General features: G+C 52.9%; 1 protein-coding gene across 1 annotated transcript in view; it reads left to right on the top strand.

Moving 5' to 3' along the window:
- Positions 1-14547, top strand: part of GLI2 (GLI family zinc finger 2) — a 244550-nt gene extending 230003 nt beyond the window's left edge. The window contains exons 12-14 of the mRNA XM_075317020.1: positions 5687-5953; positions 9785-10115; positions 11564-14547. Coding sequence (XP_075173135.1) covers positions 5687-5953; positions 9785-10115; positions 11564-13746 — 2781 coding nt within the window. The 3' untranslated portion in view covers positions 13747-14547. The remainder of the gene's footprint in view (positions 1-5686; positions 5954-9784; positions 10116-11563) is intronic.
- Positions 14548-19051: the final 4504 nt, after the last annotated feature.

Raw genomic sequence — 19051 nt, 5'->3', positions numbered from 1 at the left:
TCCTCTTCAGTGCAGTAGACGTGAGCAGGGAGCGGTCACATTCAGTCACTGTCCTCTTCAGTGCAGCAGACGTGAGCAGGGAGCGGTCACATTCAGTCACTGTCCTCTTCAGTGCAGCAGACGTGAGCAGGGAGCGGTCACATTCAGTCACTGTCCTCTTCAGTGCAGTAGACGTGAGCAGGGAGCGGTCACATTCAGTCACTGTCCTCTTCAGTGCAGCAGACGTGAGCAGGGAGCGGCCACATTCAGTCACTGTCCTCTTCAGTGCAGCAGACGTGAGCAGGGAGCGGCCACATTCAGTCACTGTCCTCTTCAGTGCAGCAGACGTGAGCAGGGAGCGGTCACATTCAGTCACTGTCCTCTTCAGTGCAGCAGATATGAGCAGGGAGCGGTCACATCCAGTCATTGTCCTCTTCAGTGCAGCAGACGTGAGCAGGGAGCGGTCACATTCAGTCACTGTCCTCTTCAGTGCAGCAGACGTGAGCAGGGAGCGGTCACATTCAGTCACTGTCCTCTTCAGTGCAGCAGACGTGAGCAAGGAGCGGTCACATTCAGTCACCGTCCTCTTCAGTGCAGCAGACGTGAGCAGGGAGCAGTCACATTCAGTCACTGTCCTCTTCAGTGCAGCAGACGTGAGCAAGGAGCGGTCACATTCAGTCACCGTCCTCTTCAGTGCAGCAGACGTGAGCAGGGAGCGGTCACATTCAGTCACTGTCCTCTTCAGTGCAGCAGACGTGAGCAAGGAGCGGTCACATTCAGTCACCGTCCTCTTCAGTGCAGCAGACGTGAGCAGGGAGCGGTCACATTCAGTCACTGTCCTCTTCAGTGCAGCAGACGTGAGCAAGGAGCGGTCACATTCAGTCACCGTCCTCTTCAGTGCAGCAGACGTGAGCAGGGAGCGGTCACATTCAGTCACTGTCCTCTTCAGTGCAGCAGACGTGAGCAGGGAGCGGTCACATTCAGTCACTGTCCTCTTCAGTGCAGCAGATGTGAGCAGAGAGCGGTCACATTCAGTCACTGTCCTCTTCAGTGCAGCAGACGTCAGCAGGGAGCGGTCACATTAAGTCACTGTCCTCTTCAGTGCAGCAGACGTGAGCAGGGAGCGGTCACATTCAGTCACTGTCCTCTTCAGTGCAGCAGATGTGAGCAAGGAGCGTTCACATTCAGTCACCATCCTCTTCAGTGCAGCAGACGTGAGCAAGGAGCGGTCACATTCAGTCACTGTCCTCTTCAGTGCAGCAGACATCAGCAGGGAGCGGTCACATTCAGTCACCATCCTCTTCAGTGCAGCAGATGTGAGCAGGGAGCGGTCACATTCAGTCTCTGTCCTCTTCAGTGCAGCAGATGTGAGCAGGGAGCGGTCACATTCAGTCACTATCCTCTTCAGTGCAGCAGACGTGAGCAGGGATCGGTCACATTCAGTCTCTGTCCTCTTCAGTGCAGCAGATGTGAGCAGGGAGCGGTCACATTCAGTCACTATCCTCTTCAGTGCAGCAGACGTGAGCAGGGAGCGGTCACATTCAGTCACTGTCCTCTTCAGTGCAGCAAACATGAGCAAGCAGCGGTCACATTCAGTCACTGTCCTCTTCAGTGCAGCAAACATGAGCAAGCAGCGGTCACATTCAGTCACTGTCCTCTTCAGTGCAGCAGATGTGAGCAGGAAGCGGTCACATTCAGTCACTATCCTCTTCAGTGCAGCAGATGTGAGCAGGGAGCGGTCACATTCAGTCACTGTCCTCTTCAGTGCAGCAGACGTGAGCAGGGAGCGGTCACATTCAGTCACTATCCTCTTCAGTGCAGCAGATGTGAGCAGGGAGCGGTCACATTCAGTCACCATCCTCTTCAGTGCAGCAGATGTGAGCAGGAAGCGGTCACATTCAGTCACTATCCTCTTCAGTGCAGCAGATGTGAGCAGGAAGCGGTCACATTCAGTCACCATCCTCTTCAGTGCAGCAGATGTGAGCAGGAAGCGGTCACATTCAGTCACCATCCTCTTCAGTGCAGCAGATGTGAGCAGGAAGCGGTCACATTCAGTCACTATCCTCTTCAGTGCAGCAGATGTGAGCAGGGAGCGGTCACATTCAGTCACCATCCTCTTCAGTGCAGCAGATGTGAGCAGGAAGCGGTCACATTCAGTCACTATCCTCTTCAGTGCAGCAGATGTGAGCAGGAAGCGGTCACATTCAGTCACTGTCCTCTTCAGTGCAGCAGATGTGAGCAGGAAGCGGTCACATTCAGTCACCATCCTCTTCAGTGCAGCAGATGTGAGCAGGAAGCGGTCACATTCAGTCACCATCCTCTTCAGTGCAGCAGATGTGAGCAGGAAGCGGTCACATTCAGTCACTATCCTCTTCAGTGCAGCAGATGTGAGCAGGGAGCGGTCACATTCAGTCACCATCCTCTTCAGTGCAGCAGACGTGAGCAGGGAGCGGTCACATTCAGTCACCATCCTCTTCAGTGCAGCAGACGTGAGCAAGGAGCGGTCACATTCAGTCACTGTCCTCTTCAGTGCAGAAGATGTGAGCAGGGAGCGGTCACATTCAGTCACTGTCCTCTTCAGTGCAGCAGACGTGAGCAGGGAGCGGTCACATTCAGTCTCTGTCCTCTTCAGTGCAGCAGACGTGAGCAGGGAGCGGTCACATTCAGTCTCTGTCCTCTTCAGTGCAGCAGACGTGAGCAGGGAGCGGTCACATTCAGTCACTGTCCTCTTCAGTGCAGCAGATATGAGCAGGGAGCGGTCACATTCAGTCATTGTCCTCTTCAGTGCAGCAGACGTGAGCAGGGAGCGGTCACATTCAGTCATTGTCCTCTTCAGTGCAGCAGACGTCAGCAGGGAGCGGTCACATTCAGTCACTGTCCTCTTCAGTGCAGCAGATGTGAGCAGGGAGCGGCCACATTCAGTCACTGTCCTCTTCAGTGCAGCAGACGTGAGCAGGGAGCGGTCACATTCAGTCACTGTCCTCTTCAGTGCAGCAGACGTCAGCAGGGAGCGGTCACATTCAGTCATTGTCCTCTTCAGTGCAGCAGATGTGAGCAGGGAGCGGCCACATTCAGTCACTGTCCTCTTCAGTGCAGCAGACGTGAGCAGGGAGCGGTCACATTCAGTCACTGTCCTCTTCAGTGCAGCAGACGTCAGCAGGGAGCGGTCACATTCAGTCTCTGTCCTCTTCAGTGCAGCAGACGTGAGCAGGGAGCGGTCACATTCAGTCACTGTCCTCTTCAGTGCAGCAGACGTGAGCAGGGAGCGGTCACATTCAGTCACCGTCCTCTTCAGTGCAGCAGACGTGAGCAGGGAGCGGTCACATTCAGTCACTGTCCTCTTCAGTGCAGCAGATATGAGCAGGGAGCGGTCACATTCAGTCATTGTCCTCTTCAGTGCAGCAGACGTCAGCAGGGAGCGGTCACATTCAGTCACCGTCCTCTTCAGTGCAGCAGATGTGAGCAGGGAGCGGCCACATTCAGTCACTGTCCTCCTCAGTGCAGCAGATGTAAGCGGGGAGCGGTCACATTCAGTCACTGTCCTCTTTAGTGCAGCAGATGTGAGCGGGGAGCGGTCACATTCAGTCACCGTCCTCTTCAGTGCAGCAGACGTCAGCAGGGAGCGGTCACATTCAGTCACTGTCCTCTTCAGTGCAGCAGACGTCAGCAGGGAGCGGTCACATTCAGTCACTGTCCTCTTCAGTGCAGTAGACGTGAGCAGGGAGCGGTCACATTCAGTCACTGTCCTCCTCAGTGCAGCAGATGTAAGCGGGGAGCGGTCACATTCAGTCACTGTCCTCTTCAGTGCAGCAGACGTGAGCAGGGAGCGGTCACATTCAGTCACTGTCCTCTTCAGTGCAGCAGACGTGAGCAGGGAGCGGTCACATTCAGTCACTGTCCTCTTCAGTGCAGCAGATGTGAGCAGGGAGCGGTCACATTCAGTCACTGTCCTCTTCAGTGCAGCAGATGTGAGCAGGGAGCGGTCACATTCAGTCACTGTCCTCTTCAGTGCAGCAGACGTGAGCGGGGAGCGGTCACATTCAGTCACCGTCCTCTTCAGTGCAGCAGACGTGAGCAGGGAGCGGTCACATTCAGTCACTGTCCTCTTCAGTGCAGCAGATGTGAGCAGGGAGCGGTCACATTCAGTCATTGTCCTCTTCAGTGCAGCAGATGTGAGCAGGGAGCGGTCACATTCAGTCACCATCCTCTTCAGTGCAGCAGACGTGAGCAGGGAGCGGTCACATTCAGTCTCTGTCCTCTTCAGTGCAGCAGACGTGAGCAGGGAGCGGTCACATTCAGTCACTGTCCTCTTCAGTGCAGCAGATGTGAGCAGGGAGCGGTCACATTCAGTCACTGTCCTCTTCAGTGCAGCAGACGTGAGCAGGGAGCGGTCACATTCAGTCACTGTCCTCCTCAGTGCAGCAGATGTAAGCGGGGAGCGGTCACATTCAGTCACTGTCCTCTTTAGTGCAGCAGATGTGAGCAGGAAGCGGCCACATTCAGTCACTGTCCTCTTCAGTGCAGCAGACGTGAGCAGGGAGCGGTCACATTCAATCACTGCAGAAAAAAAATCATGTGGACATTAATGGATTCAGACCCAATCTTTTACTGAAGCATCTAATGAGCATATGCAAAGGTCATTACAAACGAAGGGGGAGGAGGTGAGCTCTGATATCACCTACTGTAAAAGGTGGATCCTGTGTTATCTACTGTATATAGAGATGTTAAAACAGGATCCACCATTCACAATAGGTGATATCACAGCTCACCTCCTCCTCCTGTACAATGACTAATAACACCTCTATATACAGCAGATAGCACAGGATCCACCATTTACAATATGTGATGTCACAGCTCACCTCCTCCTCCACCTGTACAATGACTGATAACACCTGTATATGCAGTAGATAGCACAGGATCCACCTTTCACAATAGGCGAGGTCACAGCTCACCTCTTCCTCCTCCTGTACAATGACTGATAACACCTCTATATTTAGTAGATAGCACAGGATCCACCTTTCACAATAGACTGAGTCACAGCTCACCTCCTCCTCCTCCTGTACAATGACTGATAACACCTCTATATGCAGTAGATAGCACAGGATCCACCTTTCACAATAGGCGAGGTCACAGCTCACCTCCTCCTCCTCCTGTACAATGACTGATAACACCTGTATATGCAGTAGATAGCACAGGATCCACCTTTCACAATAGGCGAGGTCACAGCTCACCTCTTCCTCCTCCTGTACAATGACTGATAACACCTCTATATGCAGTAGATAGCACAGGATCCACCTTTCACAATAGGCGAGGTCACAGCTCACCTTCTCCTCCTCCTGTGCAATGACTAGCTCTAATATTAAAGATGGCTAGAAGTGCCTGGTGTGGAGTCTAAGCTTTTCTTTTCCGGTGATTCCTGTTGGGGAATGATCTGATGAGGTCGGTCTTTAGTCTTTGGACATCGTTTCGGTGGAAGCTGCTGCGGAGAATTTCTGGTTGTGGATTGATTTCTGGCACTAAATTTGGAAACTCCTATTTGTCTTTGCCATTAATGTAATTGTCGGTGATGAGCGTCGCGGCGCTGATGCCTCCGTCCAGCCCTATGTCCTACAGAGCTGCGCTCCGCTCACTGCAGCATGAATACGTGTAGAAGGGGTTAATGTGGGATCTGCGCGGCGCATGACACGTCGTTATTTGCCTTTTCCAGAAACCTTACATCTGCAAAATCCCAGGATGTACGAAGCGATACACGGACCCCAGCTCTCTCAGGAAACACGTGAAGACGGTCCATGGTCCCGAGGCGCACGTGACCAAGAAACAGCGCAATGACGCCACCCCCAGACCCGCGCCCAGGGAAAACGGTGACGGCGAGGCCGGGAACAGACTGTCCGCAGAGTACGCAGAGACTAATGGCAGCTTCAGAGGTAGAGAAGAAGCCTTCCAGTCCAGGACCATCAAGACTGAGGAGAGCATGGTGAGTAATGACAGTGCCGGGCCCCTGGGGGCCACCGACCCCATAGACGTCCAGGGCCTCGCTGATCCTCGTAGATAGACGTTCTCTGTGAATGAGATTACACAGTGGGACACATTTTATACCGCGATGACCGAAACGCCGCAAATGCAGATCTGTGAGCGGTAACATCGCTGATTGCCGCAGCACGAGCCGCCGGCCAGTGAGATGGGGTATATACAGGAGACGCGGGGGAGGCCGATACTTTATATCCACAGTTACCCCCAGAATGCGGAAAGTTCCAGCTAAGGATAAATTCATATCTGGATGGGACAAGGCTGGAAAATCTGTAATATCTCATCCTCCGCGTCCCCTGCCACTGTGCACAGACCTTCACGTCCCCCGCGTGCCCAGCTGCTGTGCACAGAGCCTTCACGTCCTCCGCGCCCCCAGCCACTGTGCACAGAGCCTTCACGTCCTCCGCGCCCCCAGCCACTGTGCACAGAGCCTTCACGTCCCCCGCGTGCCCAGCCACTGTGCACAGAGCCTTCACGTCCTCCGCGCCCCCAGCTGCTGTGCACAGAGCCTTCACGTCCCCCGCGTGCCCAGCTGCTGTGCACAGAGCCTTCACGTCCTCCGCGCCCCCAGCTGCTGTGCACAGACCTTCACGTCCTCTGCGCCCCCAGCTGCTGTGCACAGAGCCTTCACGTCCTCCGCGCCCCCAGCCACTGTGCACAGAGCCTTCACGTCCTCCGTGCCCCCAGCTGCTGTGCACAGAGCCTTCACGTCCTCCGCGCCCCCAGCTGCTGTGCACAGAGCCTTCACATCCCCCGAGCCCCCAGCTGCTGTGCACAGAGCCTTCACATCCCCCGCGTCCCCTGCCGCTGTGCACAGAGCCTTCACGTCCTCCGTGCCCCCAGCTGCTGTGCACAGAGCCTTCACGTCCTCCGCGCCCCCAGCTGCTGTGCACAGAGCCTTCACGTCCTCTGCGCCCCCAGCTGCTGTGCACAGAGCCTTCATGTCCTCCGCGCCCCCAGCTGCTGTGCACAGAGCCATCTTGTCCTCTGCGCCCCGGCCGCTGTGCACAGAGCCTTCATGTCCTCCGCGCCCCCAGCTGCTGTGCACAGAGCCTTCACGTCCTCTGCGCCCCCAGCTGCTGTGCACAGAGCCTTCACGTCCTCTGCGCCCCCAGCTGCTGTGCACAGAGCCTTCACGTCCTCCGCGCCCCCAGCTGCTGTGCACAGAGCCATCTTGTCCTCTGCGCCCCGGCCGCTGTGCACAGAGCCTTCACGTCCTCTGCGCCCCCAGTTGCTGTGCACAGAGCCATCATGTCCATTGCCAGAGGGCTCCGGCCTGGGATACAATGTGAATACAGCACAATAGGGTGGATATTACAGTATATAGCTGGAGTCCGGGGTCTCGGGGTTGGGAAGGGGGGGCGCTACTTTATTTACAGTAAACCTAAAACTCTGTCTCATAGAAAGGTCTGTACCTAAATCATCCATCAGAAATAACTTTATGATGTCCCTATAATGTGCACGACCCTCTGCCTCTTACTAACCATAACTCCTATTCTTTCTATTCCCTTTCTTACACTTTCCTAAGGACAGACGTTATCAAGGTGAGAGATGTCAGTGCCGTGGCCCCCAGTGGGGACTGGGTTTGGGGGTCTAATATTGCAGTGTAATCCGAGAATTGATTCTTCCTATTTATGATATTAAAGGGATTCTGTCAGGTGATTTTGTAGTACAATATTAATGTTACCTTTAAATACGGCTTAAGGAGACCTTTCAGGATCAGTGATTTTATTGCTCTACCTGATCCTGTTATCTTGCTGTAATGTAAGCTCCATAGAAGTCAGTGTGACACAGTAACTAGTCAAGTGTATGCAAATACAAACCGCTATCCACTGCTCCCTCCACCATGTGCTGACATCAGTGATAGTAAATGTGATCTGAATTTGCATTGCTGCCCCTCCTATACCCCCTCCCTCCCACCTCTCAGCAGTGATAATGGATGGACTGGGGGGGGTGGGCTGTGGGGGCAGCGAATATGGAAATTGTATTTACATACACTTGAGTAATAAGCATTAGACACTGAATCCTATGAGGGTTACAGCAAGATAACAGGATAAGGTAGAGCAATAAACTCACCCATCCTGAATCCTTCAGCCCTATTTAAAGATAACATTAGTATTGTACTACAAAATCACCCAACAGATTCTCTTTAAAGGGCCGGTGTCCAGGCTTTTCACACCAAGGATTAGTTATAATATGAAAAGTATGAACAATTCTGCAACTTTCTAATGGACTTTGGACCTAATTCATCTGTTGCATTTTTTATTTTTGCTTTAAGTCACAACTTTCCTTTTTTGCCTTTGTTGTCATTTTTCTTTAAAATTGCGCACGTGGGCCTTTAATTTTGTGTCAAAAAATACTCTTTATTTTTCTTATTATTTTTTTTTTTTTTTATTGAGAGCAAAAGTCACACGATCTGTTAAAATGTCGCACACAACTATTAACACTTGTGCTCGGGCCGCACCGGACGACTCGAGAACAAAAACAGTCACAAATAATGAATCACAAACATGTGAAGGACAAAATCCGGGCCCAAAATGGTGTGAAAACGGGAAATGCGAAAATCTAGACACAAATAATGATCCGGCCCTTCGTGTTTCGTGTTTCGTGTTTCAGTTGTTTTTTCCTTTTGTAAAATCTCTGCTTCCTGTAAGTGAATGGAAACGCTCCTTTTTGCCCGTCCTCCTCACACTGGTGATGGACTTGTTACAATGTATCAGAGCAGATAAGAGCTGGAGCTGTGGAGAAGACACAACACTGATACATTGTGACAAAACCGCAGCTGTTGGAGGAGACATCACTTGTGATTGGTATTTTATCTCCTCACCCATAAATACATTTGCTGGCAGCAAGCGGAGATCCTGAAACCAGTAAAGAATAGAGATGAGGTGCATTAGATTGGGCGGCGCAATGATGAAGCTTCATAGAGCGGTCCTCCGGGATCTATAGGGGATCGGGTCCATTTGAGGGGCGTTTTATGTTGCATGCTGCTTACATCCCCCATCATCCGGCTCTGCTGACCCCCTGCATGTGGTGGTGTCCCGCCGCTGTCCTCCGCACTGACCCCGTGTATGTGGTGTTGTCCCGCCGCTGTCCTCAGCACTGACCCCGTGTATGTGGCGTGGTCCCGCCGCTGTCCTCCGCACTGACCCCGTGTATGTGGCGCGGTCCCGCCGCTGTCCTCCGCACTGACCCCGTGTATGTGGTGTTGTCCCGCGCTCTCCTCCGCACTGACCCCGTGTATGTGGTGTCGGTCCCGCTGCTGTCCTCTGCACTGACCCCGTGTATGTGGCGTCGGTCCCGCTGCTCTCCTCCGCACTGACCCCGTTTATGTGGCGTCGGTCCCGCCGCTGTCCTCTGCACTAACCCCGTGTATGTGGTGTCGGTTCCGCCGCTGTCCTCCGCACTGACCCAGTGTATGTGGCGCGGTCCCGCCGCTGTCCTCTGCACTGACCCCGTGTATGTGGTGTCGGTTCCGCCGCTGTCCTCCACACTGACCCCGTGTATGTGGCGCGGTCCCGCCGCTGTCCTCTGCACTGACCCCGTGTATGTGGTGTCGGTTCCGCCGCTGTCCTCCGCACTGACCCTGTGTATGTGGCGCGGTCCCGCCGCTGTCCTCTGCACTGACCCCGTGTATGTGGTGTCGGTCCCGCCGCTGTCCTCCGCACTGACCCCGTGTATGTGGCGTCGGTCCCGCTGCTGTCCTCCGCACTGACCCCATGTATATGGCGCGGTCTCGCCGCTGTCCTCCGCACTGACCCTGTGTTCTGTCCCGCAGATACAGCCCAGCCCTGGCGGACAGTCGTCCTGCAGCAGTGAGCCATCTCCACTTGGCAATGCCAACAACACTGACAGCGGAGTAGAGTTTCACGGTGACGGAGGCCTGGGGGACATCTTTGGTTTGGAGGACACCAGCCCTGTGGTGGACTCCACTGTCTCGTCGGGGAACGCCATGGTGGGCTTGCAGCTCAGGAAACAAGGTGGCACCGCGGTGCAGCGACTCGAGCATCTCAAGAAGGAGAAGCTGAAGACCATGAAGGAATCGTGCTCATTCATCAATCCCGCTCCACCGGCCAGGAACACCACATTCCCAGCCATCCCCGGAAATGGTACGTAGCGGGAGGCCGATGGGGAGAGTCCCCTGCGTTATATGTAGTCTGCGATCACAGGCACCAATAAGGCAGAGCCGATAATCAATGATGGGTGTTCCCGAATATCGGCCAATGTAAACGAGCCGGCGATCAGACGAACGAGCAAGACGCTTGTCAGTCAGGTGAAATGATAGAAAACACACCTGACAGCGCATCGCTCTGTGCGACCAGTGTGTGCCGCCGGTGTCTGTGCGCACAGAACGGGCATACACTGCATGAAGCCGGGTGCCGTGGTGCCCTGTGCATTGGGCAAATGGGGCGACAGTGCAAGTCTCCAGGGTCCTGGCAGAGGACGGTAAGTGATCGAGGTGATCCGGATGATTCCCAGATCTCTGATCCAGCGGCTGCTTCACTGGTCCATGTCCGCGGCCTGGAGTCCTGGGAACCGGCTCTAATAAGTAGGTGTCACTGGCGCACACATGACGGCCACTAATCATGAAGGGTCCGTGGACGCCGGCACGTAGGGGGTGGGTCACAGGCTCTGCTCTCCTGCTATCTGCGGACCCCAGTAATGCAGCCCCTCTATACACAAGCCTCGGGCAGGGTCTTTATTCACTATTTATCATTTGGTTTCTTCGTTTTCTCCAATTTTCTTCTCTATTTGTTTATTTCTTAATTAAGTGAAGTGTTTTCCCGGTTCAGTGTCTTAGGGACAGGTCATCAGTTTCCGATTGCGGGGTCCAACTCTGAATCACCCGCAATGCCCTGTACCTGCTGAAGCCCCCCATTTATCTGAAGGCTGTCATCTACATGTAGCAGTGCTGGGAAGTGCAGCTGTATCCCATTCACTTCAGTGGAGGAGGCAGCAGTACCCCGCACAGCCGCTCCTATGCTGACAGTATACAGAGGAGGCAGCAGCACCCCGCACAGCCGCTCCTATGCTGACAGTATACAGAGGAGGCAGCAGTACCCCGCACAGCCGCTCCTATGCTGACAGTATACAGAGGAGGCAGCAGTACCCCGCACAGCCGCTCCTATGCTGACAGTATGCACAGGAGGCAGCAGTACCCCGCACAGCCGCTCCTATGCTGACAGTATACACAGGAGGCAGCAGTACCCCGCACAGCCGCTCCTATGCTGACAGTATACAGAGGAGGCAGCAGCACCCCGCACAGCCGCTCCTATGCTGACAGTATACACAGGAGGCAGCAGTACCCCGCACAGCCGTTCCTATGCTGACAGTATACAGAGGAGGCAGCAGCACCCCACACAGCCGCTCCTATGCTGACAGTATGCAGAGGAGGCGGCAGTACCCATCGGCCCCTTCACACTGCTGATCCATTGAGGTGCCCAGAGTCAGACCCCATACGATGGGATATTGCTGACCTGTCCTATAAGAGCTGCGGACACTGCGCTGCTTCACCCTAATAAATGGCGCTGTTCTAAGATCTCCTTTTCTCTTCTAGGCTCGGTATTTGACAGTCTCGGTGTCCCGGTCGGTGTGAATATGAACCCAAGAATCTCAGACCTGTCTCTGAATGATATCACGATGTTGCACCAGCTGAATGACAGGCGTGACAGTGCCGGCAGCACCATCAGCTCCGCGTACACCAGCCGGCGATCCTCGGGGATCTCCCCGTATTTCTCCAGCCGCCGTTCAAGTGAAGCCTCGCAGTTTTGTGGGAGACAGAACAACGCCAGCTCTGCCGATTCTTATGACCCCATCTCCACCGATGCGTCCAGGAGATCCAGCGATGCCAGCCATCACAATGGTTTGCCCATGCTTCTGAATCTGACTCCGGCTCAGCAGTATCGATTGAAGGCCAAGTATGCGGCAGCGACAGGCGGCCCACCGCCTACACCCCTGCCCAACATGGAGAGGATGAGTCTGAGAAGCAAGATGTCCTTATTGGACGGGTCAGACTACTCCTTGCCGGCCTTCAGGCAGCAGCTGGGTCCCAGGCGATGTAGTGACGGGCTGGGTAACGCTCCAGTACCGATGTTTCCACACGAGGTTCCCGGAAACAACACACGACGGGCCAGTGACCCAGTCAGGACCGCAGCGGGACTAGAAGGCCAACATCTCCCAAGGGTTCAGCGTTTCCACAGCACGAACAGCATGAATACGCTGCACCCTCCACAAATCATGGACAAGAGGAACGTCGGCCTCCAGCAGTACGCCCGCTCCGATGGAAACCTTCACCGGCATATCTATTCTCCACGGCCACCAAGCATCAGCGAGAACGTCATCCTGGAAGGCATCCCAGCTGATATGGTCGTCCCCGGCGGTGAGGACGACCTTGTGCTGCCGGACGACGTCGTCCAGTATATTAAGTCTCAGAATCGGGGGGCGGCAGAGCCGAAACCTCCGTCTGACTTCAGTAACCAGACTCCACATTATCAAAGTAATATGAAGAACTATCTGCTGCCTGCACAGAACCAGTGCCGGCTCTCCGGTCCGGACCTGCAGAAGAATAACATGCCTGTCCAGTGGAACGAAGTCAGCTCCGGTACCGTAGACATCGCCGCTGACGGGCCAAAACAGACATTTACACAAGGGAACCTGGCGGTCGTACAGCAGACACAGAACTTCAGCCAGTACCAAAACTTCAACCATCAGCCATTCCAGGCCGGTGTGAACCATCTGCCGGCAGCTCAGCCAGGGATGGCGCAGAGGAACTGCAGTGTCAGTGCGCAAAGATTCCATAACGTCCAGCACAGACAGCAGCAGATGAACCTGTGCCAAAACCCCAGCAATGGCTACAGCCATCAGCAGAGCTTCACCCAGTCTCCGCGTATGGTAAGAGTCCCCAGTGATGGCCAATGCCAACTTTCGCCCTCATCCAATGTGTTAGAAAGGGCTGGCCATCAGGGGCACCCGCCTCAGACTACCGCAATCAGCAATAATCAGCACTCGATGATGAACGGCGGCCGGGACGTGCACACAACCAACAATGTCCGTGCTAATCATGAGACCTTTCAACCAGCAAACGCCTATCCCAACCCAAGCAACCCCAACCCTTTCAGTAACGTGCCAATGTCGGGTCAGGGCATTAATAACACAATGATGCAGCCGCGGCCTCCACCTCATCCCCCCAATAGGCCGAGGAGTATACATTCAGGCCATCCCGCCATGTTTATGAGGAGCTCAGTAAGTGAGCAAAGTCCATGCCCGCAAACAGCAGAAGCCACCCCAAAAAGAACCAGCGAGGACCTAGAGCCGACCTCATGTATGAACGCTAAAGACAATGGTTTATTGTATTACTCAGGACAAATACAGATGTTTGACCGGAGCAGCAATTATAATTCTGCACCAGACTGTTCTGTTCGGCAGGTACCCACCATGCCATCTCCAGGGGTCAATCAGGTCACTAGCACGGTGGTGGACGCTCAAGCTCTGGAACAACCTCCCGTCATAGATTTTGATGCTATGATGGATGACGGGGACCATTCCAGTCTCATGTCAGGGACCATAAGTCCTGGCCTTCTCCAGAGCCTCTCCCAAAACTCTTCTCGCCTCACAACTCCTAGGAACTCTTTGACTTTTCCTTCCGTCCCAGCTGGGATAAGCAATATGGCCATAGGGGATATGAGCTCCATGCTTAGCACGTTGGCAGAGGAAAATAAATTTCTTAACCTCATGCCCTAACATGAAGCACAAGTTCTGAATGCCAGTCCTGGTGGGGACTTGCCGGGACTCTCGGACAGTCTCCGGTGTATTGTGAGGACTAGACTGTAGGACTTCACCATTTGCCAACAGGTTAGAAATGGAGACGAGACATGTGACTGTAAGAGAAGGCTTGTCGGCACGTCTCAGGAGGCGTCTTCCAGACGGCCACAACCAGCCATTATTATTATACCTGCTGTTTGTTCTTGTTCCTTAGCTTCTCCTTCCACCGGTGTCCACATCCTTCCCCCGATCCAAGACGGATGTGGACTGTAAACTGCCCAAAATAAACCTTATCCGAAAAGTTTCCCAAGTTCTTGGTGCGGAGGGGAATAGTGAACCTTCAGTAAGAGCGTCTTCCACACAAACCGCTGCTGTGTACGCTGCAGACAGTCGAGGAGATCCACTCCGTGCACTGACCGCTCAGCCATCCGAGCCTCGGCATTGTTTACATCGGGTGTAATACACCATTTTCAGTGGTGTCTCCTTTATCGTGCATGGGATCATGTAATGTCGCTCATATGTTGTGTCAATCACTTCTAACCTCTTCACAAGCCATAATATGTCACTGGAGCGGAGGCGGCTCCTCCGAGAATCACAGCTGCTCCGCGCCTGCTGCGCAGCATGTGGGTCTTACTGTTGCCTGCTGCGCAGCATGTGGGCCTTACTGTTGCCTGCTGCGCAGCACGTGGGCCTTACTGTTGCCTGCTGCGCAGCACGTGGGCCTTACTGTTGCCTGCTGCGCAGCACGTGGGCCTTACTGTTGCCTGCTGCGCAGCATGTGGGTCTTACTGTTGCCTGCTGCGCAGCACGTGGGCCTTACTGTTGCCTGCTGCGCAGCACGTGGGCCTTACTGTTGACTGCTGCGCAGCACGTGGGCCTTACTGTTGACTGCTGCGCAGCACGTGGGCCTTACTGTTGCCTGCTGCGCAGCCTGTGGGCCTTACTGTTGTGTTGTCATCTTCTGGCCTCCTTCATTGCGCAGTATTTTAGGCCATGCCGGACAGGTGAAGGGGTTTAGAACCTGGAATAATAATAATTTCCACAATTGGATGTTATATAAGATTATCTCAGCACAGGAGCATTTTATACAACGTCCAATTGAATCAAGGAGAAAAGAGCCGTCACCTCCATGGATGTAAAGGGACTCGGTGTGAACAGTAATCCTGCGCTGGCAGAGTCCAGGCGCTCGGTGCATCATGGCACAGCCAAACATGTGCAGCTTCCCGCCTGATTGTTTTCCCACCATTTCCACTCCTCCCACCCCCTTTTCTTTGATTGACAGCTCGGCTTTATAGAGCCAGAGACGGGCGGGATAGATGGAAAACAAGCAGGAGGGAAGATGCAGAACCAAGGCTGCATTGGGCGCCTGTAGGTACTTGGTCGGAACAGTCGTTTTGTGCTGATAGATGTTAATTTACATAAGGGTATTAATATATAAAGGCTTGTAATCAGAGATATGGCACAGCCCACCATGCCTTTATACACCAAATTAATTTCCCGCTGCTCTGACTGTAGGTACAATGATCAGCCCCATTCTCCAGTAGGTACAATCACCCCCATGTGATTCCACGTACAATGATGACTCCCTACTGCGACTGTAGGCACAATGATCCCCACCTGCTCTGACTGTAGGCACAATGATCCCCACCTGCTCTGACTGTAGGCACAATGATCCCCACCTGCTCTGACTGTAGGCACAATGATCCCCACCTGCTCTGACTGTAGGTACAATGATCACCACCTGCTCTGACTGTAGCCACAATGATCACCACCTGCTCTACCTGTAGGTACAATGACCACCACTTGCTCTGCCTGTAGGCACAATGATCACCACCTGCTCTGACTGTAGGCACAATGATCACCACCTGCTCTGACTGTAGGCACAATGATCATCACCTGCTCTGACTATAGGCACAATGATCACACTCATGCTCAAGTAGGTACAATCACCTCCATGCGATTGTAGGTACAATGATAATTCCCTGCTTCTACTGTAAGCACAATGCTCAAGTCTGCTCTTTGTGTAGGTACAATGATGACCCCCCCCCTGCTCAGACTGTAGGGCCAATGATCACCCTCATGCAACTGTGGGGCCAATGATGCCTCCCTGCTCCGACTGTACATATGATGATTAAACCTGCTCTGACTGTGTACAATCACCCCCTGCTTTTTTGTATACATACAATGATCAACCCCTGGTCTGACTATAGGTCCAAAGATCACCGTCTGTTCTGATTGTAGGCACAATAATGACCCCTTGCTCCAGTTGTAGGTTCAATGATTACCCCCTACTGATCACCAACCCCCCACACCTCCACTCTAAATGTAGGTATAATGATGACTCCCATGCTCCGACTGTAGGTATAATGATCACCACCTGTTCTAATTGTAGCTACAATAATCACTCCCTGGTCGGAGAGTAGGTACAATAATGACCCTTTGCTCTTACTGTAAGTAAACATCACCCCCTGCTCTGACAGTAGGCACAACAATCACCCCCTCGTCTTTGTGTACGTCCAATGATCACTCCCTGCTCTTATTGTAGGTACAATGATCATCAACCTCTGCCCCCCATGCTTTAACTGTAGGTACAATGATCACCCCCTGCTCTGACAATGGGCACAAGGATGACCACCTGTTCTAATTGTAGGTACAATCATGCTTAAATTGTAGGTTTAATTATCACCCCCTTGCTATAACTGTAGGTACCCCAATTATCACCCCCCTTGCTCTGACTGGTCCGATTTGTAGGTACAATGATGACCCCCTGCTCTTTGTGTAGGTCTAATGATTACTACCTATTCTTAATGTAGGTATAGTGATCATCCTCTGCTCCAAATGTAGGTTCAATGATGACTCCCTACTCCAACTGTAGGTACAATGATCAATCCTGCTCTTTGTGTAGGTACTACTGTATGATGACCCTCTGCTCAGTCTATAGATACCATGATCACTCCCTGCTCATACTGTACGTCCAATGATCACTCCCTGCTCTCATTGTAGATACAGTGATCACTCCCTGCTCTCATTGTAGATACAGTGATCACTCCCTGCTCTCATTGTAGATACAGTGATCACTCCCTGCTCTCATTGTAGATACAGTGATCACTCCCTGCTATCATTGTAGATACAGTGATCACTCCCTGCTATCATTGTAGATACAGTGATCACTCCCTGCTCTCATTGTAGATACAGTGATCACTCCCTGCTCTCATTGTAGATACAGTGATCACTCCCTGCTATCATTGTAGATACAGTGATCACTCCCTGCTCTCATTGTAGATACAGTGATCACTCCCTGCTCTCATTGTAGATACAGTGATCACTCCCTGCTCTCATTGTAGATACAGTGATCACTCCCTGGTCTGATTGAAGATACAATAATGACACAATGGATCAACTGTAGATACAACAATGACTCCCTGCTCCACTTGTAGGTTCAATGATGACCCCCTGCTCTGACCCCCTGCTCTGACTGTATGGGGTGCTTCACTCATAGCGAGATCACTACCGAAATCGCTGCTACGTCATGGTTTTGGTGACGCAACAGTGACCTCATTAGCGATCTCGCTGTGTGTGACACTGAGCAGTGATCTGGCCCCTGCTGTGAGATCGCTGCTCGTTACACACAGCCCTGGTTCATTTTCTTCAAAGGCGCTCTCCCGCTGTGACGCGCAGATCGCTGTGTGTGACAGCGAGGAGAGCGACAAATGAAGCGAGCAGGGAGCAGGAGCCGGCGTCTGGCAGCTGTGGTAAGCTGTAACCAGGGTAAACATCGGGTAACGAAGGGAAGACCTTCCCCTGGTTACCCGATATTTACCTTAGTTACCAGTCTCCGCAGCTCTCAGCTGCCAGTGCCGGCTCCCTGCTCTCTGCACATGTAGCTGCAGTACACATCGGGTTAATTAACCTGATGTGTACTGTAGCTAGGAGAGCAGGGAGCCAGTGCTAAGCGGTGTGCGCGGCTCCCTGCTCTCTGCACATGTAGCTGCAGTACACATCGGGTTAATTAACCCGATGTGTACTGTAGCTAGGAGAGCAGGGAGCCAGTGCTAAGCGGTGTGCGCGGCTCCCTGCTCTCTGCACATGTAGCGACGTTATGATCGCTGCTGCGTCGCTGTGTTTGACAGCTAAGCAGCGATCATAACAGAGACTTACAGGGTTGCTGTTACGTCACAGAAAATGGTCACGTAACAGCGACGTCGTTGTCGCTGTCGCTATGTGTGAACCCACCCTATGTGAAATGATCACCCCCCTCCTCTGAGTGTAGGCAGAGTGATGACTCCCTGGTCTCATTGAAGGTACAATAATGACACACCAGATCAACTGTAATACAACAATGACTCCCTGCTCTACTTATAGGTTCAATGATGACCCCCTGCTCTGACTGTATGTGAAATGCTGACCCCCCTCCTCTGAGTGTAGGTACAGTGATGACTCCCATGCAGTGGGTTTAATCATCACTCCCTGCACTTTGTGTAGACGCAATCCCCCTGCTCTGACTATAGCTCCAATGATCACCACCTGTTCTGATTCTAGGTACATTATCACTCCCTGGTCTGACAGTGGGTACAATGATGACCCCCTGCTCCAATTCTAGGTTCAATGATAACCCTTTGCTCTTACTGTATGTAGAATTATAACCCCCTGCTCCTACTGTAGCTGCAATGATCACCCTCCCCCCGACGCTAACAGTAGGCACAACAATCACCCCCTGTTCTTTGTGTACGTCTAATGATCACTCCCTGCTCTTATTATAGGTACAATGATCACTTCTGGGTCTGATTGTAGGTACAGTGATGCCCCCTGCTCTTTGTGTGGGTCCAATAATCACCCCCTGTCCTTTTGTGTAGTTATAATGATCACTACCTGTTTTTACTGTAGGTACAATGATCACCCCCTGCTCCAAATGAAGGTTCAGTGATGACCCCCTGGTCTTACAGTATGTACAATGATCACCCACTACTCTGACAAAAGGCACAATGATCACACCCTGCTCTTTGTGTAGGTCCAATGATCACCACCTGCTCTGACTGTAGGCACAATGATCATCACCCTCTCCCCCCATGCTCTTACTGTAGGTACAATGATCATCACCCTCTCCCTCAATGTTCTGACTGTAGGTACAATGATCACCACCCTCTCCCCCCATGTTCTGACTGTAGGCACAATGATCATCACCCTTTCCCTCATGCTCTTACTGTAGGTACAATGATCATCACCCTCTCCCACCTGCTCTGACTGTAGGTACAATGATCATCACCCTCTCCCCCGTGTGATGACT

This window comes from Anomaloglossus baeobatrachus, chromosome 7 (genome assembly GCF_048569485.1).
Source record: "Anomaloglossus baeobatrachus isolate aAnoBae1 chromosome 7, aAnoBae1.hap1, whole genome shotgun sequence".
Lineage (NCBI taxonomy): Eukaryota > Metazoa > Chordata > Amphibia > Anura > Aromobatidae > Anomaloglossus > Anomaloglossus baeobatrachus.
This window is presented reverse-complemented; position numbering and strand designations above follow the sequence as displayed.